General features: G+C 38.9%; 5 protein-coding genes across 5 annotated transcripts in view; 4 read left to right on the top strand and 1 right to left on the bottom strand.

The window, feature by feature from the left end:
- Positions 1-4,916: 4,916 nt before the first annotated feature.
- Positions 4,917-8,712, top strand: AK88_00192 (uncharacterized protein; the record flags this gene model as incomplete). Its single annotated transcript, XM_012477843.1, has 3 exons — positions 4,917-4,976; positions 5,136-5,197; positions 5,412-8,712. 3 exons carry the CDS (start codon positions 4,917-4,919, stop codon positions 8,710-8,712), a joined length of 3,423 nt encoding a protein of 1,140 aa, XP_012333266.1.
- A 1,599-nt stretch (positions 8,713-10,311) lies between these two features.
- AK88_00191 (uncharacterized protein) lies at positions 10,312-10,773 on the bottom strand (the record flags this gene model as incomplete). Its single annotated transcript, XM_012477842.1, has 2 exons — positions 10,312-10,403; positions 10,635-10,773. 2 exons carry the CDS (start codon positions 10,771-10,773, stop codon positions 10,312-10,314), a joined length of 231 nt encoding a protein of 76 aa, XP_012333265.1.
- A 3,174-nt stretch (positions 10,774-13,947) lies between these two features.
- On the top strand, positions 13,948-22,082 carry AK88_00190 (uncharacterized protein; the record flags this gene model as incomplete). The annotated part of the gene is made up of 2 exons (XM_012477841.1): positions 13,948-21,824; positions 22,025-22,082. The coding sequence occupies 2 exons, from the start codon at positions 13,948-13,950 to the stop codon at positions 22,080-22,082; spliced, it is 7,935 nt and encodes a 2,644-aa protein (XP_012333264.1).
- A 902-nt stretch (positions 22,083-22,984) lies between these two features.
- AK88_00189 (uncharacterized protein) lies at positions 22,985-24,985 on the top strand (the record flags this gene model as incomplete). Its single annotated transcript, XM_012477840.1, has 1 exon — positions 22,985-24,985. One exon carries the CDS (start codon positions 22,985-22,987, stop codon positions 24,983-24,985), a length of 2,001 nt encoding a protein of 666 aa, XP_012333263.1.
- A 588-nt stretch (positions 24,986-25,573) lies between these two features.
- AK88_00188 (uncharacterized protein) overlaps positions 25,574-26,271 on the top strand; it is a gene marked incomplete at both ends in the record, with an annotated part of 5,038 nt that continues 4,340 nt past the window's right edge. The window contains 2 exons of the mRNA XM_012477839.1: positions 25,574-25,824; positions 25,949-26,222. Coding sequence (XP_012333262.1) covers positions 25,574-25,824; positions 25,949-26,222 — 525 coding nt within the window. The remainder of the gene's footprint in view (positions 25,825-25,948; positions 26,223-26,271) is intronic.

Here is a 26,271-nt window from a genome sequence, read left to right as displayed (position 1 = left end):
ATATATATATATATATATGTACGTTGCTAACTCGTGACATATGTTATTTTCCCACCATTTTGAAGCTATAATTATTGGCAGGAAAAATCAAACACAAGTGCAGTTTTTGTTGCTTTGCTCGTTTCGCTTTTTTCTCTTTTCTACTGTGCGTAGAAAAACGTTCCCCCCCACTAAAAGTTTTGAACTGCTGTGCTGAAACGTTGTAAGTTCAGTTAATTTTTGCGAAAAAGGGGGTACAAGGGCGCACAGTCTGGGCAACACAAATTAGTGAAGAAATATTTTTGACGCAGCGGTCTTTCGCGGGTCAAGAGCGAACACATCGGGAAAAAGCTTCACAAACAGGCCAAACGCAATCAGCGTGAACAAAATTGAGAAAATTATACAAAACACACAAATGTGAGGTAATTATACAAGTTTTGCAAAACCGTTCCCAAATGCTGCGAAATTATTCTAGCACATTTTTTTCCACGCATGCTAAAAGTGTACGCTTCGCGCCCAGACGGCTAAAAACGCCAATATGGTCACCCGGTTTAACCACATTTGGTGAAATTTGTGACACAGCAAAACAACAGTTCTGTGTGTTTACCATAACTCTGTTTTAAATCTCTTTCCTTAATCTACGCTTGAATTTTTGTTTTTGACAACTGCAGACCTTTACATTTGATTCGTACACATGTACAAAAATATGTGCAATGGATGCGCATAAATAGCCGTTGTTGTTTTTTTTTTTTTTTTTTTTTTTTTTTTTTTTTTTTCTATAGATATAGCTAGTACAGGTAATATAAATACCATTTTGGCTAACTTTGAAAATTTTGAAACGAATTTGGCATTTTTGCTATTACCTTTTCGTACTTGTTAACTCCATTAAGTGATTTGAACGATCCATAAACGCAGACTTATCATGCACCTGTTCAGTGTAACTATTTTTTGAACACTTTTGAAGGATGGAAAAATGCACATTTTAGCGCTTTTTGTCTGAACTTGAACAATTTATGCCAACACTTTTCCGTCCCATTCGTTCTATGAACGGATATATTTTTTTTTAAAACATCACAAATAATGAATAACATGGTGAACAAAACGGTAAATCACACCACAAAATAAATGACACACCAAGAAATCGCCTATGTTAATAACATTCTTGTTTTATGTAATGTCTGTTATGTTACGTAACGAATAGTGTACACATACGTACATGCGCACGCGATGTGTGTACTTTTTTGTTTAAACTGAAATTGTATACTGTGGTTATATGTCCAACAAATATGCACTTTTTTTTAAACCCATTTAAACCCATCCTTTGGAAAAATATACCAATAAAAACGTGCGATATATGTTTTACAGCCACACGTGCATGCTGTATAAACGTTCCGAGGACGCACACATTGTCACCTTTTTTCTGGAAGACTCTTATGCATTTTTCGTTCCATAATTAGCAATACGATTTTGCATCATATGCATTCATTAGTCACTGTCGAGCGTTTTAAGAACCTCTCAGAAAAGCATACAACGACGTTCACACTGTTATATGTTTTTATTGTTTTTTTCGGCTTTTCTCACCCTACGCCCGATATAGCCACAGTTGTAAATTTCATACAGTAAATAAGCAAAAGCGCCGTGCCGACATCATCATCTGCAGTACGCCCCTTCAAAGTGTCAACCGTATTATGGATATGGAACATCCCAAACGTACGCCATGCTGATGGCCCTGGCTACCGTGACATACCAAGCTGAGGCACAATTCTTATGTAAGAACATTGTTATATGTATGTACATATATCGCACTGATTAATAACCCCGCAAATTATACACATAATAAGCAAAGTGATGGTGAGGTGGGGAAATCACCAGGTACAAAGTTTAAAATGCTACTTCTACAGAGCCATGTCTGCATTTTCAAGGTAATATTGGCCTCCGCTTCGCTATGTATATACACAATTTTGACATAAACAAACCCTTGCGTCACAGAAATAGTGGAACGTGTCGTAACCCCCGCCCCTCGGTGCATTGCTATAATTCGCCATGTGGCAAAACTCCTTAATTGCGGAGGGGGAAAAAAAATAAAAACTCACACGCAATACCGTATAACATGCGTTGAATTCCTATCTGCCTGAGTGGCAATCCACACAATTACTAAAGGAACGTGCAAATTGTTCAAAAAGAAAAAAGACAATTCTTTCCCTACTAATATGTCTTTATGGAACTTCTAAATTTATGCTGTGCATGTAGCACTTAAAAAAATGGGGGAATGGTACGTTCTCTTTAACACCCCGAAGATGTGCAATAATGGTGACTTGGCATGCCTTTACGAAAATCATCACATGTGAATATATCTCGCAACAAATTTCCGTTTTACGGTGCCCTCCGCATTTCAGTTCATTGTGCACACATCATGTATGACAAAAGCGGACAATGTTAAATGCGTAGAGGATGTCATCCCACGTTGCTCTTTTCCCCTTTTTTGTTTCTTTTTTTTCCCATCACTGTTAAAAGTTAAAGAAAACAAAAAACACCCTTTGAGCAGTAAAATTGTTTTCACCACAAAAGAACATAAAACATGTTCACTTCACCACGTTTAAAGTCGCATAATCCGCGGGCGGTTTAGCAAAAAAAATTGTGAAGAGAATTCATAATGTATGCATTACGCATATGTTTATTGTTTATAATGTAGGCCATATAAACATGCACTTATAATAACCCCATGTTATTATATATCTTCACTGCGAAGATCCCACGAACACACTACTTTCCTTTCCACAGCCCATGCACGTGAAGTTGCAGCTGTAAAGGTTGCTGCCAAAATATGAGCGGGAAGATATTCCTTATGTACTTGAGAGGAATACGTAAAGAATTTGCTTGGGGGAGAAAGCGCGTCATTGTTTAAGAGAACGTTTTTTTTTTTTGTTTTTGCTTCCTACACCCAAGCCAACGCTTCCGACTGCACTAACTTAACCCTCTTCTTGTTTGCAATTGGGAACGGGGGCAAAAATGGGCAACACGCCCTTTAATTTTATTACAGAATGTTCGTGCCATGTTTTATAAAAATGATGGTAAACGCCACCTGTAAAAATACTACATGCGTCGTATATATTATAATGTTAACGGTTATATTTATATGAGCATAAAATATATAGTATATAATATATGACAAGCGCAATTATTAGTACCCATATGCATAGCAATTTCTGCTTCGCGTAAAGCACTGCATTATGCCATTGTAAATAATAACGGAAACAAATTGCGAACTTATTGGGCCGCATCCACCACGGAGCAAACACATTGTTTTCTGATGCCTTTCCCTCTTCCCCCACTCAACGGGTTTGTATGCCCAACTCCCTTGTATTAGCCCATTGCCAAAAAAAACAGCGCGTGGAAAAACGTAATTTCCTTGTTGCCTTCAGAGTTTCGGCGGCAATGTCACTCACTCAAAAAATCAATTAATATCGCGGGAGATATCTGATCATTGCGTGTTACCCGTTTATCTATGTATACATGCAATGCTAACATATATATATATGTATATTTTTATTTATTTACGCATGTTTTGTATGGTACTATATAATAATAAATATATATATAAATACTGCCTAAAATCACATGCAGCATATTCGCCTTATAATATTCCCATCTCCCACCACCAGGGCCTACCCTGCGGAAGTAACCTGTTTGCATTTTTATGTGTTCAAGCGTTTTGTAATGTTGCCATGAAAAACCAAAACAAGCAAAAACCAACTGCGTGAACGCATTATGTTACCCCATGTACACCTCATTTTTCCTATAAAAAAAAACATGCGTGTTTTGCATGGTACATTGTAAACATACATGTACAAATAACGAATATAACGTTCGCACGTACAAATCGCTGTTTCCATGTGATGCCACTTCGCAATCCACATAACATGTATAGCATTATATGCATATAAATACGTATATAATAAATACATATATACATACTGTATGTTTAACTTCACATCGTTGCGTTTTAATTTTATTTATTCATCCATTCGTTCGTCCGTTCGTTGTTTTCCGTTCGTCGTTCGTTCGCTGGTTCGTTATATTTTTTTTCCCTAGGAGTTTTTTAAAAATAAATGGAAAGCAAAAGAGAGAGGGAAATTTTGTTTTCCATTTACGCAATGTTTACATCCCGCATGTTTGCATATAATTTTTTTTCCCAACGCGAGTGATTAAGCAATTTTATTTACAATTTCTCAGTGTGACACAAATTGCGTGTGCCTCTTTGGAGCGTATTAAAAGCAGCAAACCTGTAAAATAGCATCACGCGCGCGCTTGCATATACGCACGCGTACATGTATATATTATGTACTATGGTCAACCCCTGACTTGTACCATTTTTTCGCAACAAATAAGCGCCATTAATATGCAAATGCGCATATGTACAGTATACACACGTATACTATAACGTACGTACAAGAATAAATATATGCATTGCCTTGTTTTAATTAATTTTTTCTCCATTCACGTGCCCCCTGTTGGTGTTTTTCCCCCAGCTATTTTATGCTTTAACATTTTTTTCACACGGGCATTGTACGTTGTTAGGAAATTTACGAGTTACCCAGAGCGTGGCATTGTACTACGTACGCACGGACGTACATTTATATAGGCACATTTATACAGCCGTATTCATACAGACAGATTTATATAGGCACATTTATATAGGCATATTTTTACAGCCACATTTATACAGCCAAATTTATACAGGCACATTTATACAGCATTCACTTTTGCAAGTGTACATATGCTCGAACGTGTTTACATGTATGCGTTCATGCAAACACGAATTCGCAGAAGTACACCAATACGTATTTGTACATATGCGTATACGTGTTTGCCTACAATCTGCTAACACTGTCGTCTAACGTCAAACACCAGAGAGAGGAAAAAGGAAACAAACAAAAATGAGCTGCATGGATGTGAAACAGGAAAATGTCCAAAGCAATGAAAAAAACTTGAACGAAGTAAGCCAGAGCTAACGAACCAATACGTGCATGTGTGAAAACGTACTTATGTGTGCATAGGCATATGTGCCCATTTGGGGTCCATCCACGAAGCTATGTCGTGGTGATGCTTACCTGTGACGTTACTCATGTGCACCTTTTCCCCCCCCCCCCCCCTAGGCCCAAAACATTGCCGCTGTTGATGGAGACAGTAAAAAGGGAAACGATGACAACATGAAAAGGTAGAAAGACGAAAAGGAAAGAATTGTGCGACACACGTGTGTGTATAATATATACACATGTGAACAGAGCAGTGACAAAATTGTGCCACTTGGTAATCGTGTGTCTCATTGTGCACGTGTGCACTTGTTTTATGCATGCACAATTTTAATAACGCGTGGACCGCTTCACCACATGTATTTTTTCCCCTTTTTTTTGTCACGTCTCCTATGGTAGTTATAGCAGTAACCCTGGAAACAACAGGGCGTCGAGATCGTACAATCATCAGGGATACACAAACATGAACCAGAGCAGCCACCCAGGCGGTATGGGCAACGAGTGGAATGACTTGAGGAGCGGCTCAGGTCACACCTATAGGGGTGCAAATAAATCTGTGGAAAGCAACAATTTTTCCTCAATGAATAAGAAAGAGCAGGTGATGGATCAAGGAAACTGGAGGAAAAAAGAATACGGCAATTTACCAAGCTATAGAAACAATAACTATAACAGTAACGAAATGAATGCCAATATAAACATGAACAGCTCAGAAGGATCCAAATATAATTATAATAAAAATATGAGCAGCACGGATAATTCAAGGTATGGTTATGGTAGAAATTACAGGAACGTTTATAATAAAAATATGAATAGGAACAATTCTGACCTGAAAAATGTAAGCTCCCGATCCAGTGCACAAGAAGTTAACAAAAATTTTAACAATAATAGTAGTAACACGAATAATGGTATTAGTGCTGGTAGCGGCACACCGTCAGCCAGTAGCAACACCATGAACAGCGCCAACGGTGTGAATATCGCCAGTCCAGATAATTACGCAAATAGTGAAACAATGCCCAATAATCAAAACAATGCAAAAAATTCAAATCAAAATGATTTCACAAATGTGGGAGGAAATTATAACAACAATTTTAGCCACATGAATAACAAGGCCTTTTACGAAAGTGCAAATAAAGATAACAAGTTTACAAAATCGAGCATGCAAAGTGGTGAGGATACGGTTAACTTTAATACTAACCCAGATGACAAGAAAAATATCAACTACAGGAATAACCAATACAGTGGGAATTTTAAGAGTGAGGGAAATGGCAGTGACATGCCAAGTAGAAATATCAACAGGGATGAAGCAAATAAAAATAACCCCGCTGCATTTAATCCAAACACGAATTATAATTCGACGACTGCTGGGTTTAATAACCCATCTAGTAACTTAAACAACTCAGCATTCTACAAACAAAAGTATGAAAATAACGACACTGTGAATGGCGCGAATCAGGGCAAGAATGAATATCTGCCTTATGGGGGCCAAGGGGCGAACAATAAGTACTACGCATCGCACAGAGGCGGAAACAGCGGTAGTAATAATAGGGGAAACATGAACAGGATGCACTCGCAAAACGCCGCTTACATGAGTCACGATAACCAAAATAGAAAGAGCCATATATACAGTAGCGAAAGTGCTAACAGGAATAGACTAAATTATGCGTTTAATGCGAATGGCGGAAATATGGGTTACATGGATACACACGGAAATAGCGGGTGCCCTGAAATGAGCAACGTGTCTGGTGTTAACCGAAACGGCATGGACGCAACAAATAATTTTTACCCGCATTCTTCAGGTAACCCCAATGTTAATAATCAAGGCACCTCCAATGCGAACCACTTGAACAACATGGCTCCCAGCGATAACGCAAATTTTACGAAAAGGGAGTGTATGAACATGGATAATAATTATGATGCACCCCATGTACAAAACCAAGGAGGCTATTATGAAAATGCAGGCGGTGTTAACACAAATGGAAATTTTAACGCTCAATCGGATTTTGCCGACAAAGGTACAACAGGTACTTTCAACAACACCAGCGTTGTAACGAACCCAGCAGTAAATAGCAACCCCAATTTGAATAAAACAAATTGGACAAATAACAATACTGAAAATAGTACTAACTATCCTGCCCGAGCAGTAGGGGTTGGGGGAAGCACCAATAATAATCCTAACATGAACAGTGCAGATAGCCGCAACAATAACAACGAGCAGGAGGATAATGATGACTGGGGAGAACTAGGGGAGGATAAGTATATAGATATCAATTCCATTATTAATAAAAAAAATGTTATTCTGAATCAGCTAGCTAATTTGAATATGTCCAAAAAGGGAAATGATAACAAGAACAAGAAAAAGGCCAAGGCGAAGAAGGATGATGAACCATTCATTCTGCCAGGGGTAGATTCGAGTATGTCACTTGGGGAGAAGAAAAAAAATAAAAAAAATAAAAATAAAAATGCAAAGGGGGGTGGTGCTAATAATAAGGAGAAAGAGAACGAGAAGGGTGGAAAGAATGCTAAGGATGCTGAAAGTGGAAACAATGATCAATCAGCCGACAAGAAAAAGGAAAAGAAGGGAAATGCCGGTAGTGAAACGGATAGCAAAATGAACGAAGGAAGTTTAGTAGATGATCGAACAAACGAGACGATTGATAATGCCTTTACGAAGAAGGATGAAGCAAATGAACTTGAAAAAAATGATGACTCGCAGCAACAGGAAAATGAGGAGAAAAAAGAAGAAGTGACTGAAAAACCAGCCAAAGCTATATACGTGTTTAAGAGAAAAGAAAATATGTCCCCTTTGGAGTATATGGAGAGACAAGTAAAAAGTCTTCTGAACAAATTAACGGTAGAAAACTTCCCCATCATTACCGAAAAAATGTGCCAAATTATGGACTCACGTACCAATACGGACGAAATACAAACCGTTGTAAATGAAGTGATTAATAAAGCTGTTTTGGAACATGACTGGTCAGAAATGTACGCCGATGTTTGTCAAGCCTTGAAATGGAGATCGCCAAATTTTGAAATGAAAAAAAAATCCTCCTTCGAAATTGCACTCTTAAAAAAAATCCAAGAAGAATATGAAAATTTGCCAAGTACATTCGAATCAACCATGAAGGAAAAATTAAAAAATGACGAAAATGAAGAAGAGTTAAGTTTCGTAGAACAAAAACAAAAAAAAAGATTATTTGGAATTGTAAAATTGATTGGGGAATTATTTCAAAGACAAATTGTATCCATATCTATTGTAATTAGTATAGCACATGATTTATTAATCGCTTTTGAGGAACCGAAGGAATATTGCATTGAAGCTTTCCTCCAGTTAATTTACTCCACTGGATTTTTTATTGACAAAATGGAAAAGTATAAAAACATTTTAGACACCTGGTTTGGGCGACTCAAAGAATTACAAAGAAAAAAAATGTATTCTAAAAGGATAAAATTTGTAATTCAAGATGTTTTTGATTTAAGATTATCTGAATGGAGAAAGAAGACGCATAAAGATACAGCCAAAGGTTTGAATGAATTGAGATCCCAACTCGAGACGGAAGAAATGATGGGAGGGTCTATTCACTTGGCGCAGCTCGGAAATATAGTTATTGTTGGCGAGAGGCATAATATCAGGAATAATGAATCCTACTCCAAGTATATGCAGGAACAGGAGAAACTTAGCAAGGCAAATCAGAAGAAGTGAAATTTGTTAGGGAAAAGTCCAAACGGAGAGGAGAAAAAATAATATCCAAACACTTGTGACCCCTCCCTCTCCCCCAAATCTCTTACCTCTTTTCCCCATACGAGAAGCTTGGAACAGCACCCCACATCATACCCAGCAAGAGTTTTATGGCGCATTTGTGTTTGTATGCTTGTTCCCCACAACGCCGCGAACACCCACACGCACATGCATAGCAACGTGTTCGTATTCGCTTGAAGACACACGCGACGCGCTCTGCAACACAGACGCATGTTCTGCATGTGATGGTTGGGGCACACCTCAAACAAAAACGCGTATAAAATAAACACCTTGTTGTGATGCAGGAATTCAGTCTTCTTACATGCAGTTTCTTTTGTAAGTGTGTATATAACTAACCTATTGTGCACATTATCTTGATGTAAGTGTCGCTATATTCTGCGCGTTTGCTTCAAGCGTGATTGTATGCCCACTGCGACAAAGGTTATGCATTTGCACATGTGAACACGTGTAAATGGCTATGCGCACATATGTGCAAATAACCCTAGAGAAAACGGGAAAAAAAAGAAATACCAGCTAGCTTTTATGCTAGGATGTAATTATTGTATAGTATTACTGCAGTATCACCTGTCGCGTTTCGCATACCGTAGCGTCGCAGTGGTGTAATCACGTGCCTACCCACCTTGTTCTGTTTAAAAGCACACTTTTTCAAATAAGAAACATTTGTATTACATAAATTTTTGTTTTTTAAAATGTAAAAAATGCATTTTTTTTTTTTTTATAGACTACCCTTCATGTTTATTTTATTTATTTTTTTTTTCCCCCATTTTTCATATATGTACAAATTTAGAATATTATATCATCCCCCCCTTTTGTATTCAATTATGCTTTTATTATAACCATCAATATTGTATTTAAAAAAATATGAAAAGGTACAAATTATAACCTGTAATTTGTGGTGGTAGATCCAGGCATGTGCGTTAAGGCGAAATATATATACTGCTGGTTGGGCGGTGGTTCTGTTTGGGGAAAAAAAGCCTCATAGGGGAACAACTGCTAGGGCAATGAAAAGTTTTGATTAACATTTGTTTTTATACTTTTTATAAGCGCAAAAAAAATGTTAAAACAGGGAATCAGCAAAATGTACCTATCTGGTCAACCTTTGCGTTCGCGATGATGCGTCACTTGTTCACAACGTCACGAGGTGTGTGTGACGGGGTCACTAGACATGGCTTGGGCAGAGGGGGGTTAGGTAAAATTAGGGAGAAACCTACTTGTTCGAATGCGCTAATATACAAATATGTATAAAGGATGCACACCGGTGAGGAAAATTTGGTGCGCTCATCAAATAGGTGTCTCATTGTAGAACGAAAAAAAAAAAAAACGAGAATTAACCCAAGCAGCAAAGTGGGCAATAGCAAATGAGTAGCTAAACTTTTGCAAACGTTTTGGTACAAATGAAGCCAAAGAGAGAGAGAAAAAACTGTGCATACACCTGATATGCGATGCGCAATCGCGTAATCCTGGACACGAAAAAGGAAATAAACATATTCGCTGCAAATACGCTGGGGAATCAAATTCCCGTCTCGTCTTGTTCAGTCAAAATTATCCTCCTCTCAGTTGTAAAATCATGTGAATGGTTGAACCGGGCACCACTCTGTAATCGCTGAGCTTCATATCATCGTGCATTTGTTTCCCTTGAAAAAAAAAAAAAAAAGCAAAAAAAATTTACCAATTTGGTGTGTACGGTGGGGTATGCCAAATGTACACTGCTAATTGGGTTATCACAACTGTGTGGACGAAGTTGGAGGGACGTCAAAGGGGGTCTCTCCAAATGATCAACACGAAGCAAAGTCACATTGGGAATGAAACCAAAATATGAAAAAACAATGCAACAAAAGGGGTGTAATTTGGGCAAGGGAGCAAACCTGAGTAGATGAGCCGAATCTGCTTTGCGTCTATTCCTTCCTTTTCTTCAATTGCCATTTTTATTTGAAATACAGAACTGGATGGTTCAAAATTAAACGACTGTCTTTTCCCGGTCAAGGTTTTTACTAATATTTGCATTTTTCTCCTTTTTGTGTAAGTGGAAATGTGCTCACCCTTACTTCCAGGATGTTACATTTCACATAAAAGTTGAGTGTGCTCTTGGGGTTATTATTCAAGCGCGTAAATCAGTTAACGTATCCTTTTTTAGCTTGATAAAAAGTGGAGGAAGAGGTTGCGCAAAAGTGTGAGAACTGGTATCTTACACGAATTGCGATTTGCTTTCTGTTTCGTATTTATTTTGTGTTTCCTTTTCTCATAACATTTATGCTTTGACTATGTGTTTATTTATTCACTCATTTTTTATTTTTTTATTTTTTCAATTGACATAAATGATATTTTTGTTCCCTTCATTGCGAAAGGATATATATCACTTTTTATGTGAAGTTGGAATGTGTATGAGTAGTGCGCATAAAAGGGGACTTTTTTTTTCCCCTTTTTTTCCTTTTTTTTTTTTTTTCTTTTTTTCATACTTCTAACCCCATCTACAATTATTAGTGAGAAAAGGATACTTTACACTACATTATATTCTTTAAGGCTACAAGCAGAAATGTATAACTTTCTTTTTACACAGCAGTAATCCCCGCTGTCACATTAAAAGGGAAAAATGATTTCCAATTTGAGTCGAAGTTTTTAACACACTTTCCGCTCGCTCCACTAGCAGGGCGTGTAAAATTAGGCACCAATGGTATTTACGCTCCTTCTACTTGTAAGCAGCAATTCATTTGTCATTCATTTGGGAATTATATCAGTGCGCAGGGAGGAACCATTGCAGTGCGGCAAGAAAAATTGCTAGCAACTTGTTCTTAAGCCTCTTCTTCCTGGCACAGTCTATCCCCCCTGTGTTCATAATACACCTGGACAGAAGCACATTTTTACATTTTAAGGGGGGAAAGTTGAGTGGGAGGACATAATACACCTAGTAATGACCTTTAAATTGCGAAATGTGGCGAGGTTTATGGGCAGGATTTATTTTTGTACATACTTCTCCTTTGTACATAGACCAGAGCATATGTGAATGTTCAAGTGCTCACATATAGAACTGCTTGGAATTTCTTTTTCCCGACAATTACTAAAAATAACACCACGTTGAATTTTCCATGTTGTATTTCCCCCGCCCCCTGTTAAGTACCATCAGTAAGAAGAATTGCTTCAAGTCACATTTTCCTATTTTCTTCAAAATGATGATCAACTTCCCATGAAAGACATGCCTTTTTTAGGTAACTCCACATATGCATAATTCCATAACACTTTTGACGCGCCGTGGAAGGGCCATACATATTGCAATGCGTGTGGAAAATTTTTTGTCCTTTCATGTAATGAAGATATGGATGAACTCCCGATGCCATTGTTTTAAAAAAATTCATAGAATAATAGGACATACTTTTCCGAACACACATTTATGCCAAGGGGCATTTCCGAAACAGGGGTAGAACGAATGGAAAGGCCAAAGGGGGAATAAAAACAAAAAAAAACAAAAAAAAAAACAATGCGCAATCACAATGTGTAGATATAATACACGAAACATGTTCTTCCTCTGAGTGACCGTCGTGTGCAATTATTCATTCGCAATTAAAAACAGAAAAAAATAAAATGTGCACATCGTTTTGCCAAGCATTCATTTTTACTTACTAAAAAAGGGCACTAATATGCGCATTACAACTCTGTAAATTCTGTCACAGGTGAGTAGAACACATTGGGGTGGACTCGAATGGAAAAAAATTTAACGCATTCATCCCCGCACCTGTAATTGTGAAAAGAAAAAAAATTAAGGAATGAATAAAAAGACGAATGAATAAAGTGCCTAATAACTCTGAAGAGGCAAACATGTGAGGAATAATTCCTCGCACAGGGTTTTGCACCCATTTCTTTCGCACCAGTCGATTTACGTGTCGTGGGCTTAGACTCGAAAATAAACAATAAAAAAAAAAAAACAAAGTACAAACTGCGTAGAATTAATACACACCTTTGCATACACATGTGTATTTCTTCCTACGGTAGAATTAATTTAAAAAAATGGCACCTCTAGCAGAATGGTTTAACAGAACAGGTCGAACAAATTGACAAAGGGGAAACTTGTTGTTCACTGCTCCTGCACACGTGCATGATCTACCAGACCGTTTGTTCTTCCTTTGATGTAGAATTTTTTGTTCTATATATATCCCTTGCTGGTAATCATTTTTGAGCACTTTGACCCTTTATCTTCTAACCTGTATTCCTCGTTAACCCGTCGTACGCACAAGACGTGCAAGTATGCACCATGCGACTGCCAAGGGCGAGGAAATTTCCCCGAGTGGTAGTTTTAACTCGAGTGAAAAGGAAGAACAAAAGAAGAAAAATGCCACAAAAAGGAGCACCTATGTTCTGCCTGAACTCAATGCAAGATTCTATATATTGGTGAAACAACACGCTCGTTGCATTTTAAGTGTTCCAAAAAATATTTAAAAAAAAAAAAAGTTGTTTTAAAAAAAAATGTTCCAAATAATTTCCATTTGTTGTTATCACATTTTCACGCTGACAATTTGTACATGCGTTTATGCTTGCATCTACATGTGTCAATTTATGAACATGCGTAATACGGTTGGAAATTCGTCGCAAGAATTATTCTGTCGAAAGGGTCCCCAGGGGGGGTACGCCGCCAAGCCACATTTTATTCGCAGCATGTTACAACATTTTACAACAATTTGCAACATTTTATCATAAATCATCTCCTGCTGTTTTTTTCCGAGTGTGAGTTCGCGCGGGAAATGTGCTCTACACTGCTTGAGAAGCCAACTCACATGTATGGTTCATTTTATGCAAAAAAAAAAAAAAAAAAAAAAAAAAAAAAATTTAAGACTGATTCACTGACACGTCCGCGCGTGCATGACGTGGCAGTATGTGTGCACATAGGACTTCAAACCTGTGACGGAATTATACAATTCGTGTAAGGTGTCCCCATTCGGATCAGCCGCACAACCTCCTTATGCTAGACGTTCCCTACCGTTCTCATTTTGTGCTTTAAAGTCGTACATCTACCCAACAGAGGTGCATCCATTTGTTCTACGTGGAAGGGAATGGGTGCGCACGCAATTGTGTATAAGGAGTAGTCCCTATCCACTGTGCATGCCCCCATGTTTGCATGTGCTATGTATGACAACGCATAGCCAGACAGCATATGCCCCTTCGCGCACGAACACTCGAACGGCTTCCAAAATGGAAGAATCCAAAGAAGGAACTCCCTTGGAAAATAAACGCTCAGAAAATGAAGAGCCAGAAAAAGGAAAAACAAGCAGCAGTTGTAAAAAAGTAAAAATGGTACACAAAACGAAATCGAACGAGAAGAAGAAAAAATCGTCCAAGAATTGTAAGACGTATAAAAGGTACAGATATTTTAAGCCCTTCAGACAGTTTAAAAATTCGAAAAGTTTGAAAAATGTGAAAAATTCGAAAAGTCAGAAAAAGAGAGAAAAAGAACAGGCAAAAAAGAAAGCCAAAAGGAAGGCGAAGAAAAATGCCCTCAAGAATATCCTACCTGTGGAGCAGGCCAGATCGACAGAAGTTGCAAATGAGGGGGACGTTACACTAGGCAACGTGGAGAAGCAGCTGTCAAACGAGCTCAGCCCAATGCAAAACAGTGCCAAACCGAGCAATAGTAGCAAATCAGAGTGCAAGAATATTAGCACCAATGCTGAATATGTCGCTTTGCATAAGGATAAAATTGTTCCTAAACATTCTGATGAGAAAATGAGGGGTAACGTCAACAATGATTATGAAATTAAAGGCAGTGTAGATGAGGACAACCTCTTTTCAGTTCACATGGATGTAGCCACGGAAAAGACACCATGTGTGGAAGCGCCAGAAGGAGATAGCCTTAACTACGTAGTGGAAAAGAACTCGCCCAATAAGGCAAAAGAAATAGTGGTCACGATACAACATTGCCAAAAAAACTCATGTAGGGAAGAAAATTGCACCGTTTTGAAGCCCCACATGGGTGACCCTCAAACGAACTACTGCGGAGGAGAAGAAGAAGAACAAATGGCTCATGTAAACGCAAGCAGGACCAGCAAACAGAGTAAGCCAAGCGAACCGCTGCCAGATATGCATCACGCACAGCATGAAGCAGAGGCAACACATCACCTAATAGGCCCACTGGGAGAGAAACAAACTTGTAGAATTCAATTCAGAGAGCTCATCGCGTCGATGAAAGAGGACACCAAAAATATTGTCATCGTAATGGAAAACCTCAGCGAAGAAAAACTGCTCTATATGACCATCCCATTTAGCGAAAATTACGACATTATAAAATATTTCAATTTCCTGTCTCTTGAGAAGATAAAAAAAATGATAAACTTGCTTCATGTAGATAATTACAAAAATTTTATTTTCGCATTTAACAAAAAAAAAATAATTGAAATTGTGAACCACGTGTCTGTTAACACAGCCATTAGTGTACTCTTAAATATGTCGAACAACAAGGTAGCATACATATTAAACCATATAGAGGAAAATGTCCTGATCAATCTGTTGAATGGAATACCTTTGTGTAAGTTTTATCACATCGCAGAATGTTTACCTATGCAAAAAATAAGTCTCTGCTCAACCAATATAACATATGAAAAATTGTACGTAATGCACAACTTGCTGCCGTCTAAAAAATTACATCAGGTAACCAATAACCTCTCTGTACAAACTCTCAGCAAGTTGATAAACGAATTGCCTTTATACAAATCTGTTAAGGTATTGAAAATGTTACCCCCTTGCAAAATTGCGCATTCGATTAACGTGAAGGAATTGACTCCCCAGTTTGCTTCCGAAATTGGGAGATCTTTCAGTGCGCCTGAAATTATTGAAATTGTGAATTATCTAAATGAGGGGAATGCATATATTTTACTGAGCAGATGCAACTTGACCAAAATTATTCTCTACATAAATTACATTTCAATGGAAGAGTTTAAATCTGTCACTTCAAAATTGCCTACTGAATTTTTGACACAAATTGTTAATGATATATCTTTGAAGTTACTCGTAGAGTTGTTCCTGTCTCTCCCCGAGGACAAAGCCGTTCCTTGCTTGTACGCCCTCACTCAGAGAAAGCTCAACTCTGCTTTGCGCATTATTCCGATGCAGACGGTCATAATAGACATGGTCTTGCGCCAAGTTCGGGCTGTCCAGGGAGGGTACCACCCCACCGAATCAACTATGGACGTGACTGCCGCCGCTCATCCACACAGACATCTGGTCAACATGATCGATGAACACAATTTGGCTTTCCTCCTTAAACAACTGAAGCCAGAGGAGTATGTCCCCTTCTGCAATTTTCTGTGCCAAGAACAGGTGCAACACATCGCCAACTCCAACCACATCAATTGTCAAACCGCCGCAGCGTGTATCCTGCATTTGCCGCTTACTAAAATGATGGAGATTCTCCAAACGGCAAGACAAAAACGAAGGGAAGAAATGACGAAATACATGCCAACTTTTGTATCCCACATGGTCCTACAAAAATCAAGTAATAGAAAGTACATGAACAAGATAGAACAAATGTTTATCACTTGCAAATTACTACGATTGAGAAAAGTTTTTAGAAACAGTAAAAAAATGGTCACTCTGGGGAAAAAAAAAAAAAAATTAAAATATTACCATTTGAGAAAAAAAACAAATGATATCATACGTAGCATTAATGTGAAAAATTATTCCAAATTTGTGAACTCCATTTCTTGTACCAAAATTGTGGAAATGAATCGCGTCATCGACAACATCATGTGCAAGCATCCATACACTGAGCCTAAAGTTATGGAGTGCCTTTTTGTCTTCTTTAACTTTCTTGAGAAAATCGAGACCTGCAAATGGAAGACAGACAGGAGGAATCTACGGTGGATAACCAAGGACAATTGGAAAAGTGGGGAGCACCTCCAGGACACGTGTAAACAGACCAAGCTATGCCCCTGTGAGAGGAACACAAAAATATGTCAGTTAAGCCCCTCCCCTGAGATAACCAAAAGGAATCCCTCTTTAGATAACACGACGATAAGAAAAATTATAACCCATGAAAAACAAGGGGAAGCAAACTATGTGGCGACGAAGACAGGGAAATGCAATCCAACTACCAACAGAGTGAGGATCTCCTTCTACACATTTTTAGTACACCTTGTTTGTTTCATAAAAATGCACATAGAAAATTACGTACTCCAGAGTTTCGAAAATTGGCACGACAGGGAAAGAGAGGAAGAACACCCCTCCAATAGGCAACGAAGCGATTTACCCTTAAAAGGGGCTCTTGCACCAAATCACGAAGAGGCCAGTACAGCCCTCCTTCATGAAGACTCCAGGGTGATAGAATCACACCCCCACTGCATAACGACATCCAAAATGATGAACACCACCAACAGTAAGTTAATTTTCAAGAGTGTCAGAAAAATTATGAAAAATATATTCTACTCTGTGAGGATGATAAACCAAATAGGGAATCCTTCCCTCGTCTTGAAGCACATCTCCATGCTTAACATAATACGGGCTGACATAATCCAGTGCAGAAGTGAACTACCAAAGGAGGATTTGAAAAAGAGGAGCGAATGGGATTACTCCACAGAGACTCCAATAAAGAGTATACATATTAAGGATGGAAGAGCAACCCTCATTGGGTTTAAAAAGAGTGCCGATGTTATACCACAGAGTAGCAACTTCTTCAGTGCAAAGTGTCTACTCGCAAAAAATATATTCAACGAAATGAAAAAAAAAAATTGCACAAAAGGGACACGCGATGGGGAAGAATATAAGGAGGCTGTGACAATAGAAGATGGCATTAAGAAGATAGAATCTGACCATACCATAGAAATGTCACAAAATAGTAGGACCACATGCACACTTAAGGAAGGGGACACTGTCGACATGAGGAACTTTAGTACAAATGAACGTAGGCCTCTCATTAAAAAAAGCAAAAAAAATTACTTCAAGAAGTTAAAGAATATCCCCCAAATGGCTAGCTTTAAAAGATTCAAACGTACAGATCAGCACCGCAGTAGTGAACCACGTGAAGGTAAATCCCCAAATGTAAGCATAAACACTACAATGGAAACCTGCCAAATAGATCGTCAAAGCAGAAACACTACTGCTAACCCACCCAATAATAAAAAAGCATTTTTTCCCATCCCAAATAGCAAAACAGGAAAAGTACTACCATCGGACGTGTCCAACAAAGGGGGGAAAAACAAAGTGTCTCTATTAAAATTTATGTTCGCTTTGAACGATTCGAATGCTAAGAGGCACGTTTATAATATAACCCTAATCATAAAATTTGCTTTTTTGAAAAAAAAAATATTTCTGAGCAAGTGCAAGAACCAAATTGTGGGGTCTTCTCTAAACGTACTTATAAATGATAATGGCTGTAAGAGGTTATTTAATTTTAGTGCACCCCCTAACGACACGTCATGTTATATTAATTCGAACATTGTATCTCTGCATTATGATGATACCGATGCTATTAAAAATTTGTATTCTTTGACATCTAACAAATCGGTTCCCATGTGCACTACACCGGAGATAATCCCGTCCACTATTCCACACAAGGAGGAACCCAAGAATCGCTTTAAAAATAAAAAATCATCAACAGAAATGAACAAACTAAAAAATAACATGTCAATTAAAAACATGTGTAACGATTTAAATTCTAGCATCATCCTTCTTTGGAAGTCCTCCCAATGTGGCTACATATTCTTAGACGCACATAATTCTCTGCATATAAATATCCATGACCCCTCCAGCCAGTTTTCTCTGAACCTGTTCAGGCAACATGATGATTTTTATGTAGGGGGAAATACCTACAGAAAGAGTAACTTATATTTCCCTAAAAAGGGGAAGAAAAAAATGAGCTTCAAAAAAATCAAATCGATGTTCTCAAGGATATTAGAGAAAACGAAATCTGCGCCAGTTGCGAACAGATCCAGTGGTCCAATCATGGAAAGAGGACAAGGTGAGGTAGGAGGAGATATGAAGGAGGAAAGACCAAATGTGGACATTGTCCTAGATAGGACTGCTTTACATTCACGTGGAAAGAATGTCCTCAACGAAGGTAAAGGAGACACACCAGGAGACGTCAAAAGCAGACGGGATAACTGCGCCAATGGATATGGTCCCAAACCGGAGGAACCCCTAATCTGTGAAGATAATGAGGTATATTTCGGCGATGAGTATTACAAGTGCTATGAGGGAGAGGTGCCCAGTGCATCTGCCAATGTGGGAAGCCATCTGAATGGGGAGAGCATCCCCTTCAGCGATCCCCTTGAACCCCCCCGAAAGAATGAAGAGACTTGCGAACTGAGTATCGACCAACAGAGAGCAACAAACTTGAGGACACCAAAGAGCGAACACGCCCACGACGTAGAAAAGTCAAGAAATGAAAAAAACGACACAAACGAAACAAATGCATATAACAAACACAGCATAGTGATCAACAAATTCAGCAATATTATTAACGAGGCACAAAGAGTCCTGTCTATAAAGGAAAAAATTATTAACAAGAAAATATTAGAACAAATCCATTCCAGTTACATATCCCCAAACTCCCTAACGGAAAGTGAAAAGGAAAAAATGAGAGAAATAAAAAACAACGAACTTAACAAAATTATGGAAGAAGAATTACGGAAGGAAAATAAAAATTTTCAATCGAAAGATGAGTACTCGTTTGGAAACACCAACTACACAGATGATGAGTTGAATATAATGCTCTACCTAGAAAAAAGGAAAAAAAAAAAAGACCAAAAAGGGACAAGGAAAAAAAAACAACTCATTGCTATGAAGAGAAAAGAAAATTATTTTATTCCATTTCGATTTAATCAAAGTAAAATATTAAAATTAAAATTGTTGACTCTTATTGAAAATGCTTTATGTAGTTATGATGTCAACATAGGGGAAGGTACCTTGATCAGTACATTGGATCAACAAAGACAAGGTGAAACAACAAAGGAATATATCGACTCTTCTGCAGAAAATATCACCAACGGATTCCGTTTCTCCCTTGAACAGGTTCCTTCTAACAGTTCCCACAATTTGGCAGAACAGTCCATTTGTTCATTTTTAAATTCGAATGCTTCTCAAAAAAATCTCAACGTAGATATGGTTCCTCTGAATGGTAATCCAAATTGGTTTCAACAAAATAGGTTAACCTTGACGAACCCAGTGGGTGACGTTGATCTGTTCGGCGTGCATGATGCCATGTGCAATAACAACCACGCTTTCCAAGTTAACATAAACACAGGGAAGAACGAACAAAGTGCCCCTAGTACGAATTGCAAGATCCTCCCAAACGAGACAAACAAAAAAAAGGAGCATTCACAGGATGAACAACATCACAATCGTGTAGATATTGCCCCCTTAGAACCCTGCCACAGCTCCACTTCAATCCTCCTCGTAGATAAGTACCCCCTGAATAAGTGTTCATTACTTCATCTAAGCAACCACGCACACAACAACACGAACACACACACAAACAGAACGTGTGAAAGCTCCTACGAAATTGTAAATAGCGTAACAATGCATGACAGAAACAACTCCACAAAAGGGTCATCATCAAATGAATCGAATCGAAGCTTAAATGATGACACAGACGTGAATAAAATTTCGACATTCGAAAATGAGTTGCAATTGTTTCGTACATCTAATCACCATTCGGAAAGTGTAGATATACAAGGAGGTACAGATGCCTCTGCAAACGGAAGGAACGAATTGGGAGAACCACGAAAGGAGGTACTACTAAGACATAGCAGCTTATTTTATAAGCATGACTACAACAATTTGGAGACGCATTCAAACCAAAGAGGAGACAGCACAAATGATGTCAACCAATTGGATCAAGTTGCTACTGCCTTTGCCTCATGGGAAAAAGGGGAAGGGGACGCACCTTTGAAAAAGGTGGAGCAAACCAAACGGTGCGATTATATTGCACCCCACATAGTGGGCCACTGCAACCAATCGGAGCACCTCCACTTGGAATTATGTCCACTGGAAAAGTGCGCAAAACGGAATGACCTGTACAACAACCCTGGACAGAACCGCGTAGCACAGCACGACGACTTACATTTGAGAGAACAAAGGGAATACTTCCTAAACGGTTTGCTCAGCCATATCCACAGCGAGCAGCAGGGGGATGATCACTTTGACCGCAACTCTATTGCGAACCCACATAGCGTGCTCGGGGCTGAACAGGTGGGCCTCCTCAATTTGCACTGCCTGTTCGAAAATAAGTCGGAGAATTTTTGCCTGATCAGCGAGGGTTGCACTAAAGCCAGCAATTACGTCAACGACAGCATGCTGATTCATACCAAGATGTACAATGAAATGTTGCAAATACAGAAGGATGACATGTCTACGTCGGACAAGTGTTCCATGCTCGGTATGTCAATCGCTTCCAACTCGTCCAACTTGTTCAGTAGCCACAACAGTGACAGGCGCCATAGCGACTCGACGGAAAAACAAATTATGTGCATTCACAAGAAGAAAAAAATACTTTGTAACAGCTGTGGAAATGTCCTCAAAAAAAATGTCCTAAAGGACCTATTCTGCTTCAGAGTAACCATAATTAATAAAAAGTCTTTTCTTTCCAAACGTGTAAAAATCAAGATCTATTATCAGAGTCCTTTAATCCGTGCGAACTTTGCTTCCAAAGACAATGTTAGATATTCCTTGGAAAAAAATATGACCGAATATAAGCTCAACATTATTGCCATTAATAAAAAAAAAATACGAAAAAAGTTGTCTCTATCCAAGTCGAAATTTTTCAGAAAATGTCTCGAAATTCAGTTAATTAGCAGTTTGGACAATATGCTAATTTCTCAAGGGGAAGAAAAAAAGGGGGTGAGCAAATGCTCTGGGGATGGCACCAGTGTTCACTCCTCCATGGACCATTTCAATACATATAAGGATGACCTCTTCAGGGATAACATAGAAACGGGAAAAAATTTGTCCTATGAACACATAAAAAATTATTCAAAACGCTTGTCCAGCATGAACCAGTCTTCCAACGACGTTCCCCCTGCTATATACAATTCACACTTTGCCATACTAAACTTCAGCATCCTCGACGATAAGAATAAGAAGTACGATTGTTTTTTTATTTTTTTTTTTTTTGTTCTCTCTCCCCGTGCTACATGACCAATTGTTCAGAGAGAATGACTTTTTGTGGGGCATACGTGTTGGGTCACATTCCGCCGCATGCCCTCGAGCTGCTTCCTTTGGCTTGCTCCTCGATTTTCACTGTCCACATAAATTCCCCTCTTTGTTGTTTTTTTTTTTTCAGGAAATATGATGTGGAGAGGTTTATAGTTCCTTCCACACTGTTTTACACCAATGGGTAAGGGGCACATGCTTCGTCGTCGAAGAATATCCAAACCGTTGCTCAGCCCATGTTGTTTGTACCAAAATGGGTGCAGAGCACATTTGGGCGTGCTTCGCCCAAGGAGGGGCATACCATCACCCTCATATTTTATTTTCTTTGCGCTTCTTCCCCAGTTATCACTATGTTGTGTTCATTTTTTGGCCTTTTGTTTGTATTCAACTTTTGCCATTTTTTTGGAAGTTGCTGTTGTGCCCATTTCTTTTTCCCTGCCCAGTGTACCCCCTTTATATATATATATATCATTCATCCGTTTTACACTAGTCCGCGAGAACCGCAGTTCGTTCAAAACTGAACTCTACACTTTGTTAGCCTTTGTGTCGTGTCACCTTCACGCGGAGCAATTTTTAATGTTAAAAGGGTCAGGAAGCATTTGTCCCTCTGTGGTCTTCCGCAAACTTCCTCCCTTGCAAAGCCCATTTTTGCTCACGCCTTGTTTTTATTTTATTCCAACTCCACACTGCTTCACTGCCTTCCCTGCCAAAAGGCAAACATGACAACGGAGGAGACGAGGAAACTTCTTACATCGTTGCTGCAAATTTAGTCAACTCCACCGCCCCTCGAAAAAAAAAAAAGTATAAAATTAAACTTCACCTTTCGCCGCTAAGTTGCGGAAAAGTGTACTATACCATGAGGGAGAGCACTGGGCTGTCGCCTAACTCCTGCACAAAGGAAATGTGAGTGGAGGAATTACCAACTGTCCATACAATATTCACAGAAAAGAAACAAAAAATGTAAAGTAACAACGCTGCAGCAATGTACTCCCACCACATTGCACACACCACTCCCCCGCTTGAATAACTTCCAAAGGAAAAAAAAAAAAATGTATGCCTCGACATCACACCCACACGCGTATCCCCTAATATGAATATAACAAGTTGCCATGTACAAATATTGTTCGTAATATTTCTAAACATCTATACGTGCAAATTGTGCTACATTAACAAATTACATGTAGCCAAAAAAGGACAGCCTCCTCAAAATTTGTCCCCAAGTGTGCATCAAATTAGTGAGAAAAATGTAAAAGCCAGTGGAACCAAAGGAAGAAATCAGGATAAATTAAATCTCACAAAATTTAATGGCGCTATTGGGCCATCGCCCATTTGGAGTAAGTGCGAAGCGGTGGACGGGGGACGACGCTTCGATGAAGAAACCCACAATGTATCATGCAATGTGTCATACATATTGCCCTGCAGATCCCCTGGGCACGGCTGTCATCCCGCTGGGGAAAAAACGGCTGTCCACTTTACAAATACGTTAATTGGGCCAAACCGATTGGTGAAAAAATATTCATTCTTTAAAAATCACAATGGGGAGTATCAGTCCCCCCTCAGGGAGGGAGGCAGCCATGAGAGGGGCACACAGTTGTGTCACTGGACAAATATCCTCCTGTTCCATAACCTGTTTCAAAACGAAACGGTGAATTTACACCTACACAACGTGTACCTAGAAATCATTCGCACCGTGCAAAGTACACTAAGGAGTAAAATATTTTATGTAGACATTAAGGAAGAGTTGAGCAAAAGGAAAAACACCATTATGGACATGCTGCACCAAATTCATGCACTAAATAATAGCACAAGCACACAGACAATTGATAGCAGCCCAGAGAAGGGAAAGACAAAACTTCGCATTTTATTCATCGGGAGCAACGAGTTCAGCTTGTTGTGCTTTAGAGTGATCAAGTTAATTATAAAGTACGTAAGAAATGATATAATGCTAGATCATGTTATTACCAAGAGCCCCAGAAAAAAGGGAAGACATTTAAAGTTAAAAAAATCGCACATCGAGGAGGAGGCAGAGAAGGACAGAATAAAAATTTTTTATTACGATAAAATAAGAAATGACACATATTTGCTAAAAAATAAAACCTTCGATTTGTGCATTTCAGCATCGTTTGGAGAAATATTTAATGCCTCCTTTTTTAAGAACATTGCTGCCCATGTATACACCTTGCACCCAAGCTTACTGCCACTGTACCGGGGTGCGTCCCCCATTCAGAGAAGTCTATTAAATAATGAATCCCTTTTTGGCTACTCTATATTTCTCACCAATTTGCGCATCGATGCGGGTACCCCTTTGATACGAAGTCCCCTTACATTTGATCACACTTTCAATTTTAATGACATAATTACGATATTGTTCACCTTGGGGTCATTGCATTTGATGAGTCATATTTTCTTTCTCGCCAATTACAAAGTGGGTGGTAGAACGAACGCGGAATTACAACCCAGAGGGGAGTCCCCCACCCCTTCGACCATCCCTACACATAATAATTACGATCACTTGCACCTTCGCCATTTGCAATATGATAAGGACCATGTCACCCCACGTAACGTCAACATAAATCAGAACATGCTGCATACAGACACGGGGCAAGATGTAATGAATCACACTTGTCTGAGAAATTATCCCATGCTCCCTTTGACCCATAAAAATAATAGCTACGCACCGAAAATAAAAAGTGAAGAAAGGTATGTATGTTTTTTTTGTTCAACCGCTCTGCACATTCATAATAAAATAAGGGGGTTTATAAATTGGCCCAAAGTGGAATGTACCTTTTTCCTGGTCCACAAGGGTGACCTGAAGGCTATGGAGGTAAAACTAATTAAAACGTCTTACGACTCCAGCGATCATATCAGCCACCAACATTGTCACCAATTTAAACACCTCGACACTCTTCAGAACCACAAGTGCTTCGACGGTATCCCGCGAAAAATGGCAATTTTTAATAGAGGGGCCATAAATATACTGTGCAAGGACAATAGCCTCCTAAAAATTTATACATTGCAGCGGAAAAACAAAAAAATTATGGACGCTTCATCCTTTGTTAACAGCATCAACGGCGTCGATCTGCTGTACTAGTGGAGCGTGCATGACTGTTTTTTTTTTTTTCTTTTTTTTTTATTGTTTCTTTGTTCGTCATTTCGAGCGAAGAACATTCAATTTGTTCATTTTTGAAGCTCCAAATTTCCGACGTACCCCACTGGACGATTTCAAAATGTAGGAAAGGCTTCCCGCCACGGGGCACATTTTTTTGCTAGCCCTCTTGGTGCAACTTTACGGGGCGCATATTACACGCATGCGCTTCTTTCGTATGTTTGTTAACGCACTCATTTAAGTGTTCGTGACATTGGGCATTCCACAGCTCATGATTTGCACATCCGCCTGTATGACTGCATATATATAATCACTGAGTTTTCCTTGCTCCTTCCCCTCCTGCTCAACTGCGCCTATGCATACATTTTTTCGTTTCGTGGTTTCCATTTGTTTACATCTTTACAAAAAAGTTCATGCCAATCCCGTGTGACTTAACAACCCACCAGCATATTTATACAAAGCAAAATGTAACGTATCCCTATATATGTGATTTTGAAGAGTAGAAAACAAAAAAAAAAAAAAAAAAACGGTTGACTGTGGCTAACTTAGTGAACTTTCCTCACGTGTATAAAAATGAGAAGTTTCGCAAGAAGGGGTACCTTTTTTAAGTTCTACGACAGAGGAAAACTCTCATTCCGGAATTGCTATTTTAAAGAGAAAAAACAATTTCTCATTAAACTCTTTTTTATTTCACTAAATTCGTATTTCGTAAAAAAATATTTATTTTCCAACACGTCTGTCGTGTTTCATTTGGAGGGGAAGGGGGCAGACGCGTACTTGGAAAAAAAGTACAAATCCGACAAACCCTACCTTAAAACGGACAGGTATAGGGCAGGAGGGGAAAACAAACGAATGCATAACTCCGTGAGGGAACAATTGCGCGCGGCTTCATACGCGCACACACACATGCACTCATACCAAACGCTACCCCCCCTTTCTTGAACCAAGCGGAATTCTCTATAAGGACCTCATAGACGGAGAAGGGGACCCCATTGAAGAGGGCGATATCGTGTATATTCACTACCAGGGAAAAACGACGAACGACTTTCGCATAATTCACTCAACTTTTAATAGCATAATTCCACCCAAGATCAAAGCTGGGCAATACGATCAAAAGCACATAAGGGCCATCTACGAGATTGTCATTGGCATGAAGAAGCACACAAGACGGCAGTGCATTGTTCCCCCACATCTGGCGTACCCCAACCATTTTCCCAGCCAGGTAATGCGGACGACCCTGGCAAAAAAAAAAAAAAAAAAAAAAAAAAAAA

This window comes from Plasmodium fragile, assembly GCF_000956335.1.
Source record: "Plasmodium fragile strain nilgiri unplaced genomic scaffold supercont1.2, whole genome shotgun sequence".
Classification (NCBI taxonomy): domain Eukaryota; phylum Apicomplexa; class Aconoidasida; order Haemosporida; family Plasmodiidae; genus Plasmodium; species Plasmodium fragile.
The sequence above is the reverse complement of the archived record's forward strand: the minus strand, read 5'-3'. Positions and strand labels throughout refer to the sequence as shown.